The following is a 20,220-nucleotide window of genomic DNA, read 5'->3' on the forward strand; positions in this document are numbered from 1 at the left end:
CCAAGTAAACTCGCAGCCAGTACAAATTGGCGATCTCTTAAACGCTGTCTGGTCCAACGACCAATCTTTTAAGATTATCTAGCAGCATTCCATTCCCGCATCCGCGGGAACCCGTACGAGGCCACTGTGCGTGCTGACGTCACGAACCTCCGAGGATCGTCTCGCCCCCCTTTTTGAGCGACGAGTCGGTGCGGCCGGTGCATGGAGCGTTCATTGGCCGCGCGGCAATTACATAATTTACTCGTGCATCGGCGGATCGACGGACGGATGGACGACGGGCCCGCGTGTTTTCTATGCTCTCGTCCATGTGCGTGCGTGCGTGCTGCATCTGCCTTCGTCGCTCCTCTCTTTCAGTCTCGCACTCCCTCTTCCTGCAACGGTACCTACTCGGGAGGATGCTGGGTCTTTTTTTTTCTCGGTTTCGATGCTTTCGGAGGGTTGGGTGCAATAGTATCCGTCTGGGTGGTGCGAAGGTAGTTCGGAAGATGATAGGTTCTCAGTTTTCGGTTTCGGGTTTGGAAGTATTAATACTTATAATAAAAAATCGAATAAGTTTGGCTATTTCCAAGTACTATAAAATAATTTATTGTAGAAATAATTGATCTATTGCATTGTTTCTCGTTTCTAGAAAAATGACTAAACAATAAAAATAGAAAACATGTGTAATTATCAAGATAGTAATTAAATAGATAATCGTAATTGATCGAAATAATTTGTGACAGTTTTGATAAACCATGTTTAATTGAATTTTCTTACGGTTAAACTCTCAACAAACTTACTTCCACTCTGTGGTTTAAATGCTGTTACATAGATTACAAGTTCATGTTAAGTTATATTTTATTAATATTGATCTAAATTTTATCCACCTAAAAATATTTAAATAAAACAATGTTAATAAATTGAAAAAAGTTAACTAAACACATTCTAAACACTACTTAGAATTTTTTATATCAGTGTAAAAATTTGAAATTTCCGTTAATTCCTAGGAAAAATTGCATACATAATTCAAACATCTAAACCTCAACTAAAATACCAAAATTAAAGTAAATACTATGACTAATAATGAATTAGTCATATTTAACTATTAATATACAGTAGTATTATAGCAACTTTTTAAAATGTTAAATATTTTAGCTATAACTATTTTATTTAACGTGAACTGTTAAAATAATATTAATTTACTATTTTTGTTTTATGCAATAATATAAAAACTACCATATTCTTATTCCATAAAATGTATTTTGTATATGATATTTTATTATTAAACCTGTACTATTTAATTTAACATTTACACTTTGTATGATATCTTTTTTACTTAATAATTTTGACCTATCTCCGAATATACAAGTCTATATTCCAAACTTCTAGAATAACTTTGACAACTGAAAAATAAAAAAATATACAATTTTTTAATAAAGAAAATTACATTGATTAGTTGCTTAGTAGGCACAACGATAACAGAAAAAAACTATAAACGTTGTAGGTACTGGTATCCAATTCAAGTCGTGCAGCTAAAATTTTTAATATGATATATTTTTTAAGTTGCTATAATTATGGTCACAATTGTATATGTTAATGAATAAAATCGAATATAAAATCTTAAATTTGTCCACTCGTATTTCAACGATTATTAACTTTTAAATAAGGCAAAAGACAAGCGTGATTAAATCTCAATATTTTTACTGTTGATACTGATAATTTTGAATTTCTAATTTTAAACGAACCTGATATATAAAATATTCATAATTTCTATGATAACATTGTCAGATGACAATGACATGGCAAATATTTTAATTTAATTTAAGCCAAATTTAACATTTAACATGTTTAAATTGTAGTTTTTTATATGTATATGCCAAAGCGACATCTCTTAATTTAATTAGCAAATTACACAAAAATATAAAGAAACCTGTATTAAACTTATTATTACCGTTACCATTTGAAAAAGTATGGCTATTAACTAATAGATGTCACTATTTTGTTCTATTTGTTTACTTTGTAATTAATATATTCTAAATTCTTTATTGATACTTTTATATTTTGTGTTTTTGTTTATTAATAAACTAAATAATCTAAATTTTACTTTTTATTTTAATAGTAATATGAGTTGCATATGTTACATTGACATAATCAACATGGGTTTTTACAATATAAATAATAATGAGATTAATATTTAAATAAATAAGCAAAATATTAATAAAATATTATAAAAATTTTGTTTCTTATTAATAAGAATTAATTTAATTGTATAATTTATTAATTGAATAACTTTCTTTACTTTAATTATTAAATTTATATTTTAATTTCACTATTTTCAATTTTCATTCATTAGTTTTTGTGTTTCAAATATATTTGTAGTATTTTTCACGCTCAGAATTTTGAAAAATACTTTCATGATAAGCCCCTGGTTTATTAAGTTAATCATAATATATAAACAAACAAACAAAATCTAATTAATTCATTATTATCCGTTGCGTTTTTAGAAGAAAGTGTCGTTTTATAAACAAGGAATGTTTATTAACCATAATAAATATTATTATAAAACAAAACAATTAACTAATACGATCTAATTAACCCATTACCATCAATGAGTGTCTAATACGAAATTGACCATCAATACACTTTGCTCAACACACCAAGACCAGCAGGAAAGGCAGAACTGTTTCAAGAAAGTGGGGACCGTCCAAGACACTCACGTCTTTCAATATTTTCTTACTTTGCAGGTCAATTCTCAACCATTCAGTGTCGGTCTGGCGTGAAAGCTAAAACTATAAACTATATAGTTCTGACTAACTCAAACATTTACCCAAATTGAAGTCGAGTGTTGGAATGTTGTAATTTTTGTGAGAAATAACTGAGTGTGTGAAATGGATGTTTAAATTTGAACGTACTAGAAAGTTTACGCAAATAGTAGCGCGCAAAAATGGTATGTCAACTAAATTAATATATGCATAGATTAATTAATTAATTAAGATTTTCAAAAACAAAACCAAAACTTGTTAGATCTAGATTCTTGGGCTGATTTAATTTAAGCTCTAATATTTTCTTTGTGAAAGGACATTTTCACTGTATTAATTTAAATAAAAGTAGTAAATATTTGTCATAAAATTATTCACGTTTTCTAAACGACACAAATACTTACTGTTTAAATGGTTGGTTCGCTATTCTATATTGTAGCACTTACCGGCTTTTATTACTGGTATCGGGATATAATAAATACTGATTACTTTCAAATGCATTATACATTTTCTATTAAGTTGTTACAAATAAGTTCAATTATAATAATATGAACTGTCTCACAAATAAAAGTGAAATTTTAAAAGCATAAAGAGATAAAAAGGCGCATTGTTAAATTCAAAAAAGTTAAAAAAATATATAATTTAATAATTGGGGAGATTTAAGCACAGTACTTAATGAATTTTAATGGACTTTTAAATTATTTATGGCACATTTCTTTAAGTGATTATTGCTTATTGGATAACTGTAAATTTAATGATATACAATACTATAACACTTTAATATTTTAAGTATTGTTATTAATACAATATTAACCTAAAATTTTGCACTTTATAACTAATTTTAAATATACAGTAGTGGTCATAATTATAGTAAATTATGAAAATATTTTAAACATTGTTTTTCCTGTTATTGTTGTGTCTACTATTACAACTGTTTAATATAATTTTATTCTATAAAATATTGCATACCTTTTTATTTTTCAATGATAGCAAATTTTTACTTTATGGTCAGATTAATTAAAAGACTAAAGCATCGAACTTATCATAAGGTTTTTCAAGAAATTTTGAGGGAGTAGATTTGCCAAAATTATATAACACAATATATTATTTTAACAATTCACTTCAAATAAAAGAGTTATGCCTAAAATTTTAAAAAGTTGTTTTAGTAGTAGTTGTTTACTACTACTGTATTTCTTACAAGGAATTTATTTGTAACTTTTTTTTTATAATAATTTTGCTGATTCTATTTTTTTTAATGTGACATTTTTACAAATTTCTAAAGTTCTGCATTATACAACGAGTCAGAATATTCAAATGTATAAATTAAATGAATTATAAAACATGTCTTCCAAATTCTTATTTGATTGTCACTCAAAGTTAGATTTCTAAAATATTAGTGTACTTATGTAAGAATGTGGGCTTCAAAATGATATGACATACTTTTCGAAAATATATTAGTCAATTTGTTTGTTGATTATGCATTTACTTGACATTTACCAAATTAAAAGGAAATAAGCATTTCATTTGATCCTATTGTTTGGTTTTACATAACAAAACTAAACAAGGCTAAATTGAATTTTAAATAGTTAATCATAGATGTGACCATTGATATATATTTCACGTAATTTTCATTTTATTAACATTAATTTGATATAACGTCGAATATGAAGCAAATTAAATTTAATTGTCAAGCCAATTATTTATTAGTTATGATATTGGTTTATTTTTACCAAATATCAAATTTGAGTGTATTGGAATTTCAGATTATTATACACAGACATTTTAAAAATTTAACCAATACTCATTATATATTAAATTGTATTGTATTTATTAGTTTTTTGTATAATTAAAATATAAAAGTTTGATAAGTATAAAAAAATACTATGAAACTACATTTCATAAATATTCCTTAAAAATATTATATAAAAATTGTGTTCAAATATTATTATTGAGCTTTATGTAATGAATTATATAAAATTATGGTATGATTAATTCTAGTTTTCATTTATTTATTACCGCTATACTTAATTGTATCATACAATTTGTACTTATTCTATGTTAAAATCTGCATCCAGAAAATGTGGTTGCAAAAATGAAAAATCATAATCAGTTATTAAATTTCTACTCATAATATTGTTAAATTCCACAGTCTATAGTAAAAATACAATTGCTAATGTTACCAAACCAAATTACATTAATTCAAAGAAAAATTTCACTTTCAGACTATTGAAAATGAGTTTACTCGACTTGCACTGAAATTATTAGTTCGATTGCATTGTTTTAGTTTTTCCATTATTTATAATTTTAGTATTACTATGCACTTTACGTAACCTTCACGGTTGTAAAAGGTGTTTTCGTGCCGTTCTGTGTGCAAATGGTTCAATTATTTAATACACATAGAATTACTTTATGCAGCACAAGAATAAATTGTTGCACAAAAAGCCGTTTGAAGGAATCTCATGCCAACCACATACATATCTTTTATTATCAATTATTGTTGTCATTTTCCTTGTAACAGGACATAATTAATCAACTTATGTGAGTGTAAAAAAGCTAAATTTTGAAATAAGAGAATATCTAAATGTTGTTTACTGTTTTAATTACTTCGACACACTTTTATTAAGAGGGTAACATCAGTTCATCGACTTGACCCGATGTTGCTTAAAAGGTATGTAAAAACGGATACACTTTTTAGTTACATGTGATAATTATTAAATTGACACGACATCATGGAATTTCAATACTTATTTAAATATCTGTAAAAACATTACAGTTACTTAAATGCAAACCAGACAGCTTACTAGTTACAAAAACTTTATATACAATAATTTCATTTTAACTTGAATTAACTTTTATTTTCCCCAACACTAGAACTAATATAAATTTAACCAATACACAATTCAGATATTGATGTTATTCATTTTTGGATGAGCAGAAAACCACATTAATAATACAAAATTCGTCGCAGAAAGAGAAAGTGGGAACCGGCGTAGAGAATCACGAAGAAAGTTGATATGCAGTATTTTATGATTCACTGTATTTTTTTTCGATATTCTTTTTATCCGGGCAGTTGGAAAATACCGTTTGAAAGAGGGTCATGTCTTTAATTAATTGGGTTAATTTAATTCTTGTTAAACCTTGAAAAATGTAGAAAGATAATTACATAGAAAATATATTCAGATTATGAAATTTATCTGTTTGGTTTAAATGAATGACATGCAATAATAAAATTTTATTTCCATGTGGTGGAGCAGTTTTAACCATTAAAACATTTGAAAGTTTGCGTTGAATACTAAAACCTGGAACTAATTTTTGAATTGTCTTCCTGTACTTGGCAATTATCTTCCTGTGTAACAAAAAGGTTTACTCGGTTATTGATCTGTTAGAAAATTTGTATTACTACGAAAAAGTATTCATTTATATTGAAAACGTCAATTAAGTGATTAGAAAGTTACAAATTGGAGTTGCGGAATAATGTCATAATATATGTAAATAAATTAATTATTGATGTGCGACAAGTAAACAATTATAACGCAATACAATCGAAATAATTGTATTAAAATAGATATCGAAAAAGTAATATTACTTAACAAATAATAGTACCGGTACCTATCTATTACGGATCATTAAGCGAATTTCGTGGGATACTTTTACTCTTTTATTTAAGTTTAAGAACAATAGAAATTCTTTTGTTTAAATAGTTTGACTTTCAGATTCTTCTTTTGACTATCTTCATCGTGGGAGTATCCTGTAATCCCTACCGAAGGCCAATCATAATTCCAGACTTGGATGTCTCACCTCCAGAGGAAATTAACAAGTTGTCACTGAATAAATTCCAAAGTCGATCTTTAAACGTAGAAACGAAACAAAATAATTTCGAAGACACAATAAAGGAAGTTGAGGCAATACTAAAAACCAACCCCGCCTTACCCAGGTTAACCAGGGGTGAAATTTTAGATCTGTTGGATAACATTACACAAACTGACTTGCAGAAAGCAAATCTGTATAAGGATGCTAGAGATCCTAAGTCTATTATGGTGGTAATGCCGTTTACTCCTACCAACGATAACAACATGCAAGATTTGTACACTAAGCAACCTGTTACCCAAATAATAGGCGACAATAATAAACCTATACCCAATCAAACCAACAAACCTGTCCTCCCTATTCAAACTAATTTTAAACGCAGACCTTCTAGTTTTACTACCTCCCAATCTACTTCAACGGTTAGTACTACGCCTAAACCAACTAGAAGAGTACCAACCAAAAAACAATATCCGCCAAAGAAGCTCAGGCCAAAGCAAGAGACAAGTACTCAAATTAGTATTAAAACTACATCAGAATATACCACCGCAACTTCTACAAGGGCAACACCTCATTATTTCTCAACTACTGCGAGGATTACGCCAGAATACTCACCAACTACTACAAGAACTAGAGAATTCACACCTAAATCATCCACTAACTTCAAACAGAAGCAAAGAGGACCACCCTTGAGGAGAAGAAGGCCAACCATTACGACCACACAGCATCCAAACCATAGATATCCAGATGAAGAACCACAACAACAACAACAACAACAACAATATGATTTCAATAAGTTTGTTCCGAGCACAGGAATGACAGTTATACAAGCCCCCAAATTATCATCCTCATCTGAAGACTTGATCCTTCAGGAAGACATAAGAAAAGACCAAGTGTATAGTAGCGAATCGAAGGTTCCACACAAGTTTGTAACTCAACCACCTGAAAAAACCAAAGTACCAAACGACCAGGTCTACTTCGCGACCAGATCTCCAAGTTACGTAGACGATTCCTTTAACGGTTTCCAATCGTTCTCTCTTCAAACCACTACGAAAGAACCACAACAGTTTGAGATAATCACGGCGGCTCCAACAATTGAAGATCTGAATATTCCTCCCCATTTAACCAATGTTGTAAAAGATATGCATCTGTCTGAAGCAATGAGTGGGGATATACCGACAATTAAACCCATGCCTGATTTTAAAGTACCGGATGATACAGAGAAGATCAAAGCTATGCTAGAATCTTTGGGCATTCAAACGCCGACCACCACACAAATGCCAAACGCTCAAAGTGTTGCTGATAACTTAAGTCCCGACATGAAGGAATTGCTTATGAGCTTTGGACTTCTGCCTGATCCAAATAAAAAACCAGGTAAGGCACCATTTAAATTAAACTGTGAATTTGCTAATTTTGTTTGATTTTTAGACGTAAAGGTTGCCGAACCAAATCCGGAGAAAGCTGAGGTGCGTCCGGATTCGTTTATTGGTTTCAAACCACTACCTGAAGACACGTCCAGTAGGTCAGAAATGGAGGAACTCTTGGCTTCGTTCGGTTTGGGACGCAGTGCCAGGAAGGAAAAGTCTTTGAAAAAACCACCGAAGGTCGATGACACGGTTTTAAGTTTAGAAGCTGTACCTGACGAATATAAGGGTTTACTAAATGAACTGGGTCTGAGGCAAGGAAAGAAAATACGATCAGATTCAAACAGTAAAAATTTGAATAAAGATATGGTGGAAAAACAACACGTATTTAACCCAACTGATTCGCAATATGCTACTGAAGAGGAGTTGGAGAAGTTGGGTAAATTGATTGAGATGATAAAAGAATTGGAAAAACTAAACAGGACAATTACCGAAGAAGACTTAAAAAAAATTGACTTGGCCACTTTGAAAGAACTAGTCAGTAACTTGAAACCTGAATTAGTGCCACTGAATGAAAAGAACAACGGACCAAATCCTCTACTCTTCGACTTTGGCTTGAGCAAAAATGAAGTTAAAAGACAAGAAAACGCCACCACAACTACAACCACAACCACGACTACAATTCAACCACTTGAAATAGTAACAACTAGTTCTACCACCATTGAAGAGTCTAGAAATCCTTCAATAAAGGATCTTGAAGATTCCTTTGGGGGTTCTTCTACTGTATCCACCACAGTCGCACCAGAAACAACAACACAAGCCAAGAGAACTGGATTTTATTACTTGCTGGATTGGAATACGTTCCTAGATATTGATGATCAAAAAGGAAAAAGGGTTAACCTGAGACTTCAACCTACTGTTGGTGACCCTAAAAGGTTTTACTCGGTGACTGTGCCTTAAAACTTGTGATGATGGATGAATGATTAGCTTTATTAAATTATTTGCTCAATTAACGTGTGTTAGTTAGGAAGTCAAACTAGTAGTGCTGCCAATATTTACTATTTTTCTAGGTTGTTGTTATAATTAGAATAAAATTCGATATATTTATGTACATGCTGTAATTTAATTTTATATATTTCTATTGAAAATAGAATGAAAAACTGTATTTAAGCATTTGTAAATAGTTTGTATAAATTATATATTTTTAACAAGTCACTGTTTGTTTTATTTAAAGAGTTGTTGTTCGGATGTGGCGAAAGTAGGTAATCTGGTGTGCATATCTTCATTCTACTGAATTAAAGCATATATTTTTTTCCAATTTTACTTTAAAAAAACATTAATTTTTTCCCAACTAATCATTTTTCAATGTGGTTTTAAATCAAACGGTTTTAAACCGACATGTGTATATATTTTTAAATTAATTTATTTATTATACTAATATTTAATCATGTTAGAGTGTAAAATATACGTACTTTTAATATTTTTATATATTTTTAACGTTTGTGTGTGTGAAAATGGGATTTTCAATTTATACGAAAAGTATAGTAATGTAAATAGGGAAGGTAATATTACTTTTTATTAAATAAACACAAATTTCTTAATAAATAATATTTTAGAGTTGGTTGTGACTAATATAGAAAATGAAGAAAACTTTAACTTAGAATTAAATGTAAGGCAATGGAGAAGCTTACCATCCATTTCAGCAACCCTTTCGGTTGGAATAATGAATGAATCAATGGTTTTGATTCAATTTACTGAAGAAAGTGGCAAAATTAAAATGAATCCAATTATAAAAGGTATAAAACTATATTAGAGTATAAAATATCTCTAAGTTTGATTTTTAAGATGTGGACTACGAAATAGAGGATGTTCGACTTTTTCAAAACGAAAACTGGGAAACTTTTGCCGTTGTATCTTCAAATAACCCACCTATGTTAAAGTGGTATAATATCTCCAACACACAATTGGTAAAAAAATTAAAATAAGTAAAATTTATTGAATTTATATTCAAATAATAATAATTATAGGATGAAATTTGGACTTGGTACTTGGTGAACGACGTATATTATTTCGATATAATTAACATGCAAAAGGAACAGAAAGTACTTGTCTTGTACAACCAATCAATGGCAGAAATTTACGATTTTCATTTACCTCAAAAAAATTTTTGGTACCTTTTCCTTTACCCGTAAATTATTGAAAATTAATCATAACTTAATTACAGGGTATTTGAATCAATAGTGTTAAAAACTCCTGCATCAAGTGCTTCTTTTATCCAATACAAATGGGACTTTTTTCTGATAATAAGTCAAAACGACTACTTTAACCTCTACAAATACCAAAATAATCACTTTAGTCCGTACAAAAATATCGCCTGCAAAGGAATTAAGAAAGTTGTAACTTTTGAAATTGGTTTTAAGGCGTTTGTTGCAGTCGATGGTCTTAAGCCAACAATCTACGGTTTCACAGATCAAGGCCTAGAAGAACAATCCGTTAAAAATTCCCATTTGAATGATATAAAATATTGGAAGGTGTTACCAGTCATTGAGTACAGGTAAACTAATGTTAATTTAATATTTATTATATGTTTATATTTAACAACATAATTTAGGGATGATGCAGTTTTGCTGGCTCAAAGAATCATTCAACATGGAACTCACAACTCCTCAAACATAGAACTGTTAACCTTTGATGGAGAATCTTTCATTGAACACGATGATATACCATGCAACTACTTTGGGGAAGATAGAAACAATTTAAACTGTTTAATTGATGAAGATACTGAAAATTCAATCCAGCATATTGCACCAGTAACCATAAATGACCGACTTGCACTTTTAGTACCGTACCAAAAGGGCAACAACGTTTTGTTCATGGTTGAATTTAATATCGTTAGAAAAGACAATCCTGTATTAAGCGAAATAGACGAACTGTTAGATGAAAAACGACAGATCGAAGTAAGTTAACTGGCTAAAAATTGCACTAAACACACATGCTAATCACCTCAACACATTATTTATCAACAGGAAATGCTTAAAGTATACGAAAGTCTACCAAACACTAAAGAAACAACTCAACAATTAGTGTCTTCTTCTTTAACAAGCAAAGTAGGAAATCAGGAAAGAGTACAGATAATCGAAATAGTGGAGGGCCAAGTAGTGTTTAATTTTGAAAAACTCAAACAAGATGTTGATAATTTAGGTGAACACATTGATGTTTTGAAAGCTAGGGTCAATAAAATTATTGACAACGAACGCAAAATGAATTTCGAATCGATTGTTATTGAAGGTAGTTTGGAGGCTTCCTCTGGTGTTTTCGAAACGGTTGCTGCTAAAACCATTTTCCAAGAAAAAGGAGATGATGTATTGGAAGACATAGTGAGGTAAAGATCTAACAATAAATTTGGTATAAAAATTCAGTTTATTATTTTAAGAACAAATGAATTAAAAACGGTCGTTGGCAAGAAGATTTTCAGTACTGTATCTATGGATAATCTCAATTTCGGTACAGTAAATGGCATTGATCACAAAGATTTTGTTTATAAAACAAACAATTCCTTGGAAATCAACAATAATGTGGTCTTTACCAACAACGCAAACGTTGATAATCTTGACATTAGATCTGGAATACTAAACGGTCTTAAGTTGAAAGATGAAATTGTGGTAATGGACAAAGTCACTGAAGGTATATTTGAAGTCTTCAGCATAAACAAAAATTTAAATTCAATTTTTAGACACCCTCCATTTGCACGATGTACTAGTGGAAGGTAACTTCCATGCAGATGAAGTAAATAATTTAGAACTGTCTCAAGAACAACAAAATTTCAACAACCATAACTTGGATAGAACAGAAAGTACAGTGTTTATACCACAAAATGTCACAGTTAAAAACATTAATGGGGAAAGTCTGGACGACTTTATTAATAAAATTTGCTTGAAAAATCTAAAGTGTTACATTCCAAACAACTTTGTTTTAGATGGCGTAAATAATAATATAATAAATAAATTATGATATCAATGCTTACAAATCTTTTAATTTCAGGATATTTTAGTTCAAGGAAATGCTTATACAGACCATTTAAATGAAATGAAATTCCCAGAAGATTTTGCTTTTACTGATGAATCACAGCCGCTGAATATTACAGGAAAAAAGACTTTTGAAAATTTGGAAGTTTCCCAAATTAGAATATCTAACCAACTTAACAACCAAAATATCAATAACTTTATCACCCTTTCAACGCCACAGCATATTTCCAGCACTGTGGAGTTTGAAGATCTAGAAGTAACAGAAGAATTAAACGTAAAAATTAATAAATTTGTTTGAAGTTAGTAACTGATGATTGGTTATTGTAGATAAATGGTAAAATCGTTGGAAAACATTTAGATAAATTCCTTTCCAACCCTGTGTTATCTAATAAAGTAACAACCATAAACGCCAATGTCAATTTTAAATCACTTATAGTTGAGGGAACCGTTATTGTTGAAAATAACTACAACAACCTAAATTACCACGAATTATTAACCGACAAAATATACAAGGTATTTCCTTGAAAACAATAGCGTAATTGTTTTAAACATTTTTATTCTAGGATGAAGACTTCGCCGAAATAACAGGTTTCAAAGAATTCCCAGAAGGCATGACTGTAAGAAACAACCTACAAGTAGAGTCAAATATAATCAACAACATCCATATTGATGAAATCATTACAAAAGACACCGATCAAATTTTGAACCTACAAACTCTAAATGGAACAGTTGGTTTTGGAAATCTCAATTTGGGAGGATTGTATGGATCCAAGAACGTTACTAAAATCGACCAGGAAAGCGTCAAATTATCTGGTGAACAATATATTTCGTCAACCTTGTTCTTCAACAATAATATTGAGGTTAATAACTTGGAAATTACTCAGACACTTAACGATTTATCCTCCGAAGAGTACTTATTCAAAACTGGTGACAGAACTATTGAGTCAGATGTGGAGTTTGACGAAATTGTGGCTGAAAATATGACCGTTGAAAATGACATGATTGGAAACATTACCAGCATGGATTTGGATAAATTAAGGAAAACGGTGCTCAGTTATAGCTCTGAGCAAGAGATTACGGGAAATTATACTTTCACAAATGCTAGTATTGTAGACATGGTTGTAGAGAACATCAACGAAGTATTCTTTATGAATAAATTTGATAAGGAATTATTGTTGAAAGAATTCTTGGAAAACCTAATGAATAACAAAAGGGAAATTCGCAGTGAGTTAATCTGATGTTCTATTGTTCATGCTGCTTCATAACTGTGTTTTAGATTTACATGTGCATGGTTCCCTTGAAGTGGATGAAGTTAATAACAACGATATGTCTTCCATGATCGAAAACCTATCGAAAATGCCAAAGAATATTGAGCTTGAAGACGTCTACTTCACAGAAATCGACATTGATAGTTTATGCAACGTGCCTTTTGATAGATTTGTGGAAGATGTGATTTTCAAAAACGAATCATCAGTGGAAATATCAGGTCGCATTGAGTTTACTAAGGGTATTAGGGTAAAGAAACTGATTGAAACGAAGAAATTGAACGAGATCAGGATTGGAGACATCCTCACCAAGTACGGTGAACAAAATATCCAATCGGCGATTTCAGTCCATGGTGATGTGCATTTTGAAGATGTTTCTGTGTTAGTGGCAATTAATGAGCGTAATATGAAAATTCTTGATGAACCTATTGAAACACTGAATGATACGATTGTTATCAGAAGTAAGATGTCACTCTATTATTTATGGATAATTTTTAAAGTAATTTTTAGGTCATATGGTGTTTGAAAGATTGCCACATATTATGAATTTGACTGTTAATGAGTCACTGGATGATATTTTAACAAAAATAGTCTTCATCAATGATACTATAAAATTGGATGGTCACACAGTATTCACAAAACCCGTAAGTAAACCTTCTTTATTGTTTAATTTCACAATCAATTAATTAAGCCTTGACTTTATGTATTTGTGATGCAAAATCTCACACAAAAATACAATAACAGAAATAAATTGCGCGGCAAATACACTTATAAAAATATATTTAAGTTCATTCAACCTTAAAAAATTTGCATTGTCCTGTTGTTCGTTGAAGGGCTTCAGCTGTTTTTCCCTAAAATAACCAATAAATCCCGATTCAGTAAGCGACAATACGACTTCCGACATCCTTTTGTAATATGGGAATCCCCGCCTCATGTATATTGTAAGAGGATGCATCGCTATCACTTCTTTACTGCAATACAACAATGGTTTACTAAGGTTCCAGTTGTAATGACCCAATAAATAGTTTCTGCTGAATGATGCCTTCATGCAAGCCACATTTTTGCCATAAATTATGTCATCTAGACACAAATTGCTGTTAGTGGTTTCCTTAATTCTGTCATAAATATGCGTGTCCTTAAAATAATCTTTGTGTGTTCTGTAGGCATATAATTCCAAATTGCTGTTGTATAGTTTGTCATCTGTGTCATATTGGTTTGCGTATTGTATATTGGCGAGTTGAGATGAAATGTGGGATGAAAGTACAATGCTTAGAACCATATTGAGAAATATAATTATCATAATCATCATTCTTAAAATTCTGTGCTTTGGTAACTTAGTGGGTACTCCATGCATAACAGTGAAAACCTTCATCACAACATTCACTAAAGGTTTATAAAAAGGGTCATTGTCAATGTTTCTACCTACAAAATTCATAGCAGCAATCACTACGCAAATTAGACCTAACATGAGGTAAGATGCCAAATCATCTACAACTTTCAGTAGTTTATTTAGATTTGTTTGAACGCTTTTGTAAGGGACACACCAATGAGCTTTATCGAAGAGATGGGCGAAGGTGTAATGAAATCTTTTACACCTGGTATATTGTAATTGATAGGCACATGCTATGAAATCGGCTTCGTTGTTTTTCATCTTCAGGAAGTTTCCAGTGATTGTGCCATTCACGAACACTTCCCCGTAATCATCCACAATCTCAGACATCACGTACTTTATCACAAATCCAAGCCTCTCTCCGATTAGATTCAAAATTTGAAACTCCAAACCATAATTTCCTTTTGTAGTCGATAAAGTGTTGTTGGGTAAATTCTTGAAGTAAGGGTCAAAGTTGACAAACATACATTTGTACATTTTGTTGGGCAAGTTGTTGACGATTGTGTAAGATGATATATTGTTGCAATAGTGTGGTGTAATGCTGTTCCAAGAACAATTTCTTACGTTACAATAAACTGCTTTAAAAACAAACATTTTAAATATACCCGTATTCGCATTTTCAGATATAATCAAAGCATTCACATCCTCAATCGTTAAAGCTTTAAAAATATCTTTGACAATTCTGTCGTCCTCTAAAAATATCAAAAACTTCAAATGGTAATCCCAAAATGTGCTATATGTTTTGAGAAAATCCAAAATCTCATAAAATTTTGATATATTGTTTATACTAAATATATAATTAGTGTTGACTGGAACCTGCTCTTTAGCCTTATTAATACTAAAAACGTAGATTGAGTGTGAAAATTCCTGCACGAAATTTGACAGCAGTGAGTTTTCCACAGGTCCATCTTCATCCAAAATGAAAGCTAATGGTGTCCCACTATAGATAAAATAATCTTTAATAATATCATTTTCACATCCACTAAAACTCATATCTTGGTATGAAAGTTGATTGTTAATTACAAGAAGTAGCACGAATAGTATAGTCATAATGTTCTCTTTGGACGCACTAAACATGATGAATATAATGTTGTTACTTAATGGTATTTTTCTGTGCATTATTAATAATTTGCCACTTTTTAAAAATAATCGTAAAATCTTTTATAGTTCTACAGACACATTTATCAAAATGAACTAAACTATGAATATTAAACGCATGTTCGATTTGTTCACATAGAATTAATCATACAAATTGATCGTCGTGAATTATTGCTGACATTTACCGTGTATTATTAAAACGTGGCTATATAGTTAAGCTAATGACCAGTATATAAAACTGGTAAAGTAAATGACGATGTATTTTGTTATAGGTGAACATAGAAGGAAATCTAAAAATATCAGAGCAATATAATAATCTTAATATCTCTGAAATGATGACCAATGTTGTATTAACTACAAAAGATAGTGAAATAAATGGACCAGTTCACTTTAAAGAACCAGCAGTGTTTGTCAAAAATATACAGGTGGAGAATTTGAAGTCGGAAGCTCTTTCAGGATTTGATATGGAAGAATGGAAGGAAAATGCTCTGTTCATTAACAAAGGACTGCTTCAAGGTACCATTAAAATATATTAATCTGATTATAAAAAATAAGCACGAATTATTTACGGTTATTTATAATAGTGAACAGATGCTTTTGCTATTCTTCAATAGATGGCGATAGAATGTTTTAAAATTCTTTCTTACTTTATTAGAACTATATATAATTTTATTCTTTGTGTTTTGTTTGTGTTTAGGTAAATACAAATTCGAAGATGTTCATGTACAAGAGTCGATTTTAACGGAAACCATCAACAACATCGATATGAAAACATTAATTCCTCTAAGAACTGAACAGGAAATCCCTAAAATGTTCATAAATGACCTTCACGCCGAAGATAATATAAGAGTTGAAGGTCTTGTCAGTGGATATAAAATTAGGGATGAAGTCCAAAATTCACTTACTGTAAATAAACAATTCACCTATTAAACTTTTATTAAATTATTTACTTTCTTAGGTGGATCAACATCAGGAGATCAACTCAAAGATCGTATTCCAAAACGACGTCATGGTAGAAGGATCTTTATTCACCAGTAACATCAACAACATTCCCATTAACCAAATTGTCACAACAAACACCGATCAAGATCTTACAGCTTCTTATAAATTTTTAATGAAGTGTCACCTAGACACAAATTTAAACATTGATGGTACCCTAAATGGTATCAACATCACATCATGGAACGACGAAATATTGAAGTCAAACACAGAGGTTGAGCAAGATGTGATGGAACAATGGAACATTTTGGGCAATATGACGTTAGAGGATGATGTGAATGGAGGTGCAATGGTGAACAACAAAAATCTACAGGACATTCAAAAAGAAGTCAATGATAAAATTCAGTATAAGTTCAACGTAGAAAGAGCTATAATCGTAAGTTCATTATTTCTTTTGTTTTTGAATGGATAGCAATAGGTTGTAGAATGAGAACGACAGTTTCATTACCTAAAATTTAAGTATAAAAAAGGAGTTTAATTTATGGATTTTAAACAAATATACGTTGATGAAAGTGTTGTAATTCAGAGTTATAACTTTTAGAGCAGTTAGCTGAATTTCTTTTTGAGCCCTCATGACAAAAAACAAGATATTCTTCTTTGTCTTCTCGGGTTTTAAGTACCAATTACTTTGAAGCAGATAATCTGAGACAATTTGGGACTAAAAATGACAATATGTTTAAAATAATTTTGTTCATTTTTTAGTAGTACCTGGTAGGAAATTTCATTTCCAGCCACACAGTACAGAAAAAGCTGGATAATGTGTCCAGTAACGTACATAGATAAATGAATAAACTCCATTGGTTCAATTTTAACCTAAAATAATTCATTAATTGGAATTAAATTAAGTATGAGTTTACCTACCGTAGTTATCAAAAAGCTGGATACACATATGGCAATCACGCTAGCGAAAATTTGACCAAAGGCACTAATCATAAATGCTCGATTAAAATTTTCTGCCATTCTACGAAACACGTGTATTCAAAGAAATTATGTTTTACTTTACTTACTCCAAAAGCATATTATGGTGTTGGATACAATTGGTCAATAGATCACCGTTGTAGTTTGGGTTAATCTTCTTCAATTTACCATTGATTTCTTCCTCTGTTTCTGTACCAACTTCTCGTATGACGGCTTGAAGCATTCGAAATTGGGCCACAAAATTGACGGCCAAGCACAAAAATAGGTAATCATGTCCACAAATCGCTTGACAATTAACATACATATTTGTGAACCATTGAAAGACATATAAACATTCATACATAGGGCTATAGTCATATTTAAAGAAGTACACAGACTCAAAAGGTAAATTATAATGATTGTTACTAAGAGGCAGACTTAACACCCCATAGTCGTATGTTATTGCTGCAATGTACATAGAAAGGCACCAAATCATTGCCAAGATGCTTAGTTTTCTCAACGAGATTTCCAGTTCTTCATTTACCAAGTTTGCAGGCCAAAACTCGTACCAAATTTTCGTCAAAATCGCACTTAAGGTTTTGGAGTAAAAGTATAAGGATGGTATTTTAATCAAGCTCTAAAATTGGTCATTTAAAATTAGTTTATTGGAATTATAAGGAGAAACCTGAAAACTAATAGAAACAGTTGACATGGTGTTGGCGGTGGTGGAAATATTGTTGGAGTTTTGAATCAAAAAAGCTATCTGGCCTGCTTCCATATATACCAATGCGACTATCATAATGCTAAAAACAATATCAGATATTCTGTTAACTCTTTCCGGCCATAAAGTCACCAATTCTAACAAAATTTTGGGTATCATTAACGTTCGTTTGCAAACGTCTTTCGTTGGGAAAATTTCTGATCTCATGTTGCCAGATAATAAAACAAATTCAACTGCCAATATTGTGGGAGTCGATTTATTATTTATAGTGTCTGGGTTTAAGTAAATATATGTATTATACCATATAATTATTCTACATTAAATCAAAGCTATGTTTATGTTAATTTTAGGATGATTACAATAATTTATGCAAAGATGTTGAAAATATGTACGAGCTAAGCAAACATCAGATCTATAAGTTCCGATACTTTGACGAACTACAAACGTTAAAATTCGAAAGACCGGTCTCCTTCGTCAAACATTTCGAGGTACACTTTTACAACAATTTGAGATTTTATTTAATAATTTATTTTTTAGCATAAAGGCAACGATTATTTATTGGTGAACGAAGAAAATAATTGTCAATCACATCTTATGGTCCTGTTCAACAGTTCGTTTTTCAACACATCAACCACATATCATACAGGATCACTATCTCAGGTAATCTTCGTTGATTACAAATCAGAATTGTATTTCGTAACTGTTGGGAAGAAAAAGTCTTCTTGTGATGTCAAAGGAACGAACGTTTGGAAATTTACAGATGGAAGTCTCCAGGTTAAATAATTTTATGATTGTTTCCTAAAGATTCTATTATTAAAATTTTAGTGGATTATGATGCTGGATAATCAAATTGTATTGCAAGAATCTCTAGTACCTGGTACGTTCTATGGCTTGAATAAACACGGAGTTACAGAGTACAAAATAAATAACAATTTTATAAAAGTCTACCGCAAATGGAAAGTTTCTGAAGGTAAATTGATAAAATATTTTTTGCCAATATTTTTATGGTAACGTTTTTCTAGATAATATGAGTTTTGTACCACGAGGTTTTGGCACTGGCTTAGCCGTACGTAATGGGAAGAAACTTATAAAGCTTCACAGGGACGATCCGGATGAAAACACGAATTCCAACACTGAATTTATCATAGGAAAAACTAGTGCGCAGAACAATCGTTATATACCAGGTAGAAAAAATGGAGATTTAGCAGTCACATCAGTAGGTCCCAGTGATTCGAAACGTAATCTTCTCGCTGTGGCTTCGCATGAAGAAGTCAGTGTGAAAGGACCTTTGGATTCCATAATAGTAGTTTCAGATTTCGATAACTTCTGGTAACCAATTACTAATCAAAATCTTTTAGATATACAGTGATCCAGTCCATGGTAAAATTTTCCATAAAATTGCTACTTATAAGCCATCTTCATTGCTGTCTGTGGACTTTGATAATGGAGAGACGTTATTGATGTTCATGGAGAACAACAAGACTCTTCAGATCTACGAATATAAAGGTACGTTTGGTTAATATCTGTAATTTATTTTACTTGATTTATTTTAGGAATTAACGGGTTTCAACATAGAGTATCCGCAAAGATAGCAGCTTCGAAGCTATTTCAAATGACTCTTCCACTTTCACAATTCTTAAATAAAAGAAAAGTGATTGGAGCTGTGAATGGAAACAAAATTGTTTTCCTGCAATCTTCTATGTCAGGAAATCAGATAAGAACTGATATGGGATGTAAGTTACAGTAATAATAGTTTGTGTTGTTATATGTTATGATTTGTTTATTTATGTATTTATACGTTTAAATATACACATGTTGAAAGGAAGATTTGTTTTATTACATCATTTATCATTAATTTTAAAATTAATTATGAGACATTTTTATTTTGCATATTCTTAATATTATTAATAAAAAAACAA

At 30.8% G+C, this 20,220-nt stretch overlaps 1 protein-coding gene across 1 annotated transcript; it reads left to right on the top strand.

The window, feature by feature from the left end:
- Positions 1 to 2,795: 2,795 nt before the first annotated feature.
- Positions 2,796 to 20,126, top strand: LOC109598419 (uncharacterized). The gene is made up of 26 exons (XM_020014332.2): positions 2,796 to 2,926; positions 6,452 to 7,916; positions 7,971 to 8,851; positions 9,348 to 9,468; positions 9,523 to 9,702; positions 9,752 to 9,873; positions 9,934 to 10,076; positions 10,131 to 10,460; positions 10,518 to 10,863; positions 10,933 to 11,288; positions 11,340 to 11,590; positions 11,640 to 11,887; positions 11,948 to 12,205; positions 12,259 to 12,444; positions 12,495 to 13,155; positions 13,208 to 13,657; positions 13,707 to 13,840; positions 15,957 to 16,200; positions 16,382 to 16,590; positions 16,643 to 17,059; positions 18,652 to 18,789; positions 18,839 to 19,075; positions 19,127 to 19,271; positions 19,324 to 19,604; positions 19,660 to 19,807; positions 19,855 to 20,126. The coding sequence occupies exons 1-26, from the start codon at positions 2,924 to 2,926 to the stop codon at positions 20,046 to 20,048; spliced, it is 8,148 nt and encodes a 2,715-aa protein (XP_019869891.2). The 5' UTR covers positions 2,796 to 2,923; the 3' UTR covers positions 20,049 to 20,126.
- Positions 20,127 to 20,220: the final 94 nt, after the last annotated feature.

This window comes from Aethina tumida, chromosome 7, assembly GCF_024364675.1.
Source record: "Aethina tumida isolate Nest 87 chromosome 7, icAetTumi1.1, whole genome shotgun sequence".
Taxonomy (NCBI): domain Eukaryota; kingdom Metazoa; phylum Arthropoda; class Insecta; order Coleoptera; family Nitidulidae; genus Aethina; species Aethina tumida.